Source organism: Linderina pennispora, assembly GCF_002104995.1.
Source record: "Linderina pennispora strain ATCC 12442 chromosome Unknown DL89scaffold_62, whole genome shotgun sequence".
In the NCBI taxonomy this organism is placed as follows: Eukaryota; Fungi; Kickxellomycota; class Kickxellomycetes; order Kickxellales; family Kickxellaceae; genus Linderina; species Linderina pennispora.
This window is the reverse complement of record NW_024468310.1, coordinates 42,239-48,597: the sequence shown is the minus strand read 5'-3', so window position 1 is coordinate 48,597 and position 6,359 is coordinate 42,239. Positions and strand designations below refer to the sequence as shown.

The 6,359-nt window shown below is 54.7% G+C and overlaps 1 protein-coding gene across 1 annotated transcript; it reads right to left on the bottom strand.

The window, feature by feature from the left end:
* Positions 1-4,630: 4,630 nt before the first annotated feature.
* On the bottom strand, positions 4,631-5,190 carry DL89DRAFT_271828 (thioredoxin). Its single transcript, XM_040888948.1, has one exon. The coding sequence runs from the start codon at positions 5,148-5,150 to the stop codon at positions 4,734-4,736; it is 417 nt and encodes a 138-aa protein (XP_040739393.1). The 5' UTR covers positions 5,151-5,190; the 3' UTR covers positions 4,631-4,733.
* Positions 5,191-6,359: the final 1,169 nt, after the last annotated feature.

Below are 6,359 nucleotides of genomic sequence, written 5' to 3'. Positions count from 1 at the left end.
AGGTGGGCGTTGTCGCTGCAAGCAGCCAGGAGACATGCGCCAGTATTGGGTGTCACTCGATCGCCGACAGGGAGGCGATGGCGATATTGAAGTGGCCTGCAGGCTGGAATCAAATCACGATCAGCACCGCTCTCATGCGGCCGGATTTGTGTAATGGCAGCAGCATGGGTTTTTTTCTCTTGGCGGAAGTGGGCTCGGCCTCAGCAGTGTCTGGCTTACTGAAGATGCCTTCCAGCGAGATCTTTCCACCCTTTGTCTCTCTGTCACCGATCAGCAAAAGAAAACACAGTATTTAGACCGCAGACAGCCAGCTCCTTTTTGCCTTATCGCCCCCTCTCTTCTCTTAGACACCCGATGGCGGTTGCGCTATTTCTCACCCACACCTCACTAAAAGCCACCAGCCAGCGCGCAGTTGTAAGCACACGACAAATTCAACGCCTTTTCACAAATTCAAGGACACGGAGCAGGGCCACAATGCAGCGCAGCGGTAGCCCGGTCAATGTATCGACGCCGCTGCTCAGGTCGCCCGAGTTTCGTGCGCAGCGGCGGCAGTACTCGTCGCCAACCCCATCTGGATCGCCGCGTTCGCCGACACCATCCCTGAGCGATATCGCACCGCTCGACAAGGACAAGCCCGCCACGAAGGAAGCAGCCGAGGCTATGGGCGTTGACCCTGAGGAGGCCAAAAATGCAAAGAAGGTCAAGACGAGCCAGGCCTGGCTCAGGCTGTTCAGGCTGGCTAGGCCCGAGTACAAGCTGCTAGGTGGAGCAGTAGGTTTGCTCCTGGTGTCGTCATCAGTGACGATGGTGGTGCCATTCTCGATGGGCAAGATCATCGATATCGTGACCAATGCTGGAGCAGTGATCCCGTATGGCTTGTCGCTGAAGGAGGTGTTTGCAGGTCTGGGAGGCATGTTCGTCGTGGGCGCGGCAGCAAACATGGGCCGCGTGTTCCTGATCCGCACCGCTGGCGAGAGCATGATTGCTCGCCTGCGCAAGCAGATGTTTGGGCGGATCATGCAGCAGGACATGGGCTTCTTTGATCGCAACCGGTCCGGAGATCTTATCAGCCGACTCAGCACCGACACGTCGATTGTCAGCAAGAGCATCACCAACAATGTGTCTGATGGGCTGCGGTCCTCGATCTCGGCTGTCGTTGGCATTGGAATGATGCTGTATGTCAGCCCGAAGCTGACTGGAATTATGCTAGGCATCGTGCCACCAGTGGCACTGTGGGCTGTAATCTACGGAAAGTACATCAAGAAGCTGTCCAAGAAGACGCAGGAGGCCGTCGGTGACCTGACTAAGGTATCAGAGGAGCGCATCAGCAATGTGCGCACCGTGCAGGCGTTCTCGCGTGAGTCGCAGGAGGTCGAGCGCTACGACATCGAGGTCCAAAAGATCTTTGGCCTGGCCAAAAAGGAGGCCATGGCTAGTGGCCTGTTCTTTGGCGGTAACGGACTGGCGGGCAACTTGGCGGTTCTTGCTTTCCTCGGATTCGGCGGACGCATGGTTATGAACGGTGGAAATTTCTATTGGTGACATGACTCGGTTATGCTATACTCGGCATACGTTGGCACATCGCTCTCTGGTCTGTCGTCTTTCTACTCCGAAGTCATGAAAGGGTGTTGGTGCTGGGTCGCGTCTGTTCTACTTGCTGGACCGCAAGCCAGCCATCAACCGGAACCCCAATGGCGTCAAGGTTAGTGACATCCAACACAATCAAGTTCGATAATGTTGGCTTTACGTACCCAACCCGTAGCGACGTGCATGTGTTTGACAAGCTCTCGTTTGAGATCACCAAGGGCTCGCATGGTGGCCATTGCTGGTCCCTCAGGCAAGGGCAAGAGTACAGGTCGCCAGTCTTTTGATGCGCTTCTATGATCCTACTGTCGGCACGATTACTGTTGACGGCATCGACCTTCGCGATATGGACCTCGCTAGCTGGCGCTCTCATATCGCGATGGTGCCCCAGGAGCCGGTGCTCTTTGCTGGAACGATTCGTGATAACCTGCTCTACGGCAACCCGCTGGCTACTGACAGCGAGCTGATTGCTGCACTCGAGATGGCCGATGCGTGGTACTTTGTTTTCACGGTTCCCGGCACAGCTTGACACGTATGTCGGCGAGCGCGGTGTATCTCTGTCTGGCGGCCAGAAGCAGCGTATCGCGATTGCGCGTGCCCTGCTTGCGAAGCCCGATATCATGATTCTGGACGAGGCTACCAGTGCACTGGACGGCACCCGCGAGACACGCGTGCTGCAGGCCCTGGACAAGATCAGTGCTAGTTCTGACCTAACTGTGATCACTATTGCCCACCGCTCCAGCACGCTGAAGAAGAGCGATACTATCCTGGTGGTTGGCGACGCCGGGAATATCGAGGAGGCCGGGCCCTACAATGAGCTGATGGCAAGGAGAAGGGCTACTTTAGACAGCTGATGTTGGCCCAGGCTGCTGAGCATCACTGAGCGAGCTAGATATTTTGTGGGAATTGCGAATGATTTTGCACGCATTTTTCCTAATGTATCTGAAGCAACCGAAACCCATACGAAAAGTGGGGTAGTCTAGAATGAACTTGTGAGCAATGGCATGTATGGTCAAGAGATGTTTGCCTGCTCGCATTGTTGGCATCGATGTAATGCTATATTCCGCCAAAGATGATGGTGCTTTATTGTGGTATGCTGCTCGGATGAGGATGTCAGCTGTGAATATCTGACACGAAGATATGCAATACTCCCCTCACCTACTTTCTGGTGGCGGAGGGTGAAGGCACGTGCTCTGATCCTGTACTGATCACTTTTTGATCGCAATTACTGGTTTTTTAGTGAGCACTTTTTTTTCTCGATTTCTGCTTTGCTCCTTTTTCGACTTGTCTCTCTCGCTCGCAAATTCACATTTTACTAGACGTCCAAACAATGGCAACAGCAGAGAGCAGCAACAAGGGAGGCGCATTTGCCAAAGGCAACGTTGAGGAAACCGCGGCTAGCTACAGCGACGGTGATGCTGGCTCCGAGGAGAGCGACTCTGGACCTGCACCGCGCACCCTACGCCAGGCCACAGCCAAGAAGGGCAAGAAGGGCAAGAAACAGCAGCAAAAGGAGAAGAGCAAGGACGAAGACTCTGACGACGAAATCAAGCAGGCAACTCTAAAGAGATCGGAAAAGTACCAGCGCGGGGTCGTGCCTGGCGCCAAGAGGAAGGAGAAGGTGCAGGTCAAGAGCAAGAAGGCGATTCACAAGGTGCAGCACGAGCAGAGGCGGCGCGAGCAGGCGATCCTGGATGCGGCGCGCGCCGAGGTTCTGATGACGGAGGAGGCCGGCTATCTCGAGGCCGAGGGTATGGAACGCACGTACCGGATCAAGCAGCGCGACCTGAAGGAGCATCTGGATATCAGCAGCGCTGACAAGATCTTTGATCTGGATCTGCAGGAGTTCGGGCCGTACTCGATGGACTATACGCGGAACGGCAAGTTCTTGCTGCTGGGCGGGCGTAAGGGACACCTGGCTACTATGGACTGGCGCAACGGCAACCTGACATGCGAGTTCCATGTCCGTGAGACGATTCGGGATGTCGCATGGCTGCACAACGAGAGCCTGTTTGCCGTGGCACAGAAGAAGTACGCCTATATCTACGATCACACTGGTGCTGAGGTGCATTGTCTACAGAAGCACGTTGAGCCGACGGCGCTCGGCTTCCTGCCGTACCACTTCTTGCTGGCGTCGACGGGAAACACTGGCAAGGTGGTGTACCAGGATGTCACTGAGGGCTCCGTTGCCCGGTGAGCACCGGACAGGCTATGGCGAGTGCCATGTGCTGAAGGTGAATCCGTACAATGCAGTGGTGAATCTGGGCCACAGCAACGGCATTGTGTCGATGTGGGCGCCCAAGCAAGCACAGCCCTTGGCCAAGATCCTGTGCCACCAGGGCCCCGTGCAGGCGATGGCAATCGACCGGACAGGCACGTACATGGCGACCAGCGGTCAGGACGGGCGGCTGAAGATATGGGATATCCGCAACTTCAAACAGCTGCACGAGTACAAGACCACACGCCCTGCCCACTCTCTGGACATTAGTCAGCAGGGCCTGCTGGCTGCTGGATACGGCGCTAACGTGACGATCTGGAAGGATGCGCTGGCCGACAAGGTCAAGAAGCCGTACATGCAGAGGACGGTGGGTGGAACGTCGATCAGCGACGTGATGTTTGTTCCCTACGACGATGTGCTCGGCTACGGCACTGACAAGGGTATCTCGTCGATTGTGATCCCCGGGTCAGGAGAGCCCAACTTTGACGCCTATGTTGCCAACCCATTCCAGACCAAGAAGCAGCGGCAGGAGGCAGAGGTCAAGTCTCTGCTGGACAAGCTGGCGCCCGATACCATCCAGCTGGATCCGAACTTCATCGGCCGCTTGGATCCGCGCACAGCCGTGCAGCGCCAGCGCGAAGCTGTCGCACGGCAGCAGCAAGAGTATACCGAGAACAAGGCCTCGGGACAGTACCTTGACAACACTGTCCGGAACCGCACGCGTGGCCGTAACTCGACCGCCAAGCGCTACAAGCGCAAGCGCCAGAGCAACATCATGGATCTCAAGAAGCTGCAGGAAATGGAGCTGCTTGAGAAGCGTATGCGCGACAATGAAAACAAGAAGCGCAAGGTCCCTGAGGCAGAGAAGGGTGCGCTGAGCAAGTTTTATGAACAGAAGCGTAAGAACAACTAAAAGTCTTTTAAATGCATTTCAGTTTTTGCCTTCGGCCGTCTCGTCAATGAACTGCTGGATCGCTGCTGGCGGCCGCATGCCGATGAAGGCAGCAGTGGGCTCGCCATCGCGGAATGCCACAACCGTCGGCAGTGACGTGACCTTGTAGTCGTGCGCCAGATCCAGATTCTCATCGACATTGATCTTAGCCAGGTTCACGCGCCCGTCGGTTTCCACGGCCTTGGTCAGGACTGGACTCAGCATCTTGCATGGCTGGCACCAGTTGGCGTAGAAATCTACCAGGGTTGGTGTGTCGGACTCCAGCACATCTTTTTCAAACGTTTCTTGTGTTGTCTCAAATACCCGGCCACCCTTGGCGGCAAAAATGGACCGGGTGGTAGAGAGGCTGCGGGTAAAGGCTGTGTGCCGAGCGGTCTGAGCAAAAACTCTGAGCATTCTGCAAATGAGTGATGGAATGTGGTGTAGAGGAGCAGCGAAGAGGAGTTTGGAGACGATAAGCAAACTGGCCAGATACTTAAAAGGGAGAGAGAGGTCACGTGTGGAGCCATGGCTAGATCTCTAGATTTGCTAAGCAGGCGGCTGATCGCTAACATGGGGAAGCATGGCTCTCGGTTTGTGTGTGGCAGGACAGTAACAGGCAATTAGCTGGCGACCAGAGGGTGAGCATAAGAAGAAAAACGTCTGGCATGCGCTAGTGTCTCCATCTTTGTCTTGCTTCGTTTACATTAATCTCCAACACCCCAGCATTAGCATACCCTTTCGAATATGAGATTTGATTCTGCAAAGACGCTCTTCATAGCCGGTTTCACACCCGACATCACACACGTAGCATTGTGCACCGAGTTTGAAAAGTGAGTCTATTAGGAAGCCAGAGCCCACTAGGATACATAATCGCAAAGATTTTATTCTAACTGCTCTCCTTGCAAAAATAAGCGTTAGGTATGGCAGGATAATTCGCTGTGAAATCCCTCCTCTTCGTGGCAGTGAATCGCATCCGTAAGTTTCAACGACATACAAAGGATCTGCATGGCACACTTCACCAGCATATATGTGAGCAAGCAGTGGAATTTGTGTGGCAGATACAATAATGCTGGATTGACATGATACACGCATGAAGCCACACAGTATGTTTCTCGAGCTCCAGGTATTAATTGGTATGTTATACTTGCAGTATGGCGGCACTGCATAAGTAGATACGCATTCATTGAATATGATACGAGCACACAGGCCCAAGAAGCGTGTGCTGCCATACATGGCAAGACGCTGGGCAACAGCCCGGTAACTGTCCATTTTGCTCAACGCCAGCAGCCGCCTTATTTTCGCCGGCACCCGCACCGCTCATACCAAAACTGCTACGACAGGGCTTCGCAGAGGGGGCGTGGGCAAAGGTACTCTGGGCCGGCGAGAAACACCCGTCGAATGATATATCATGATGAGTTTCCTCCATATGGACATCGAGACGGGTACCGGGGCGGAAGGTACCCGGGTAGGTTTCCTAGAGGGGGCAGACGAGGCAGGGGCCGGATGCGTCCTACAAGTGATGCCGATGTACGCACACAATATAATAATGGCCCAGGGGATATGGATGGCGATATTGAAGAAGGCCAATTTGACCATGATCCGTCATTTCAGGGCGAGGAACAC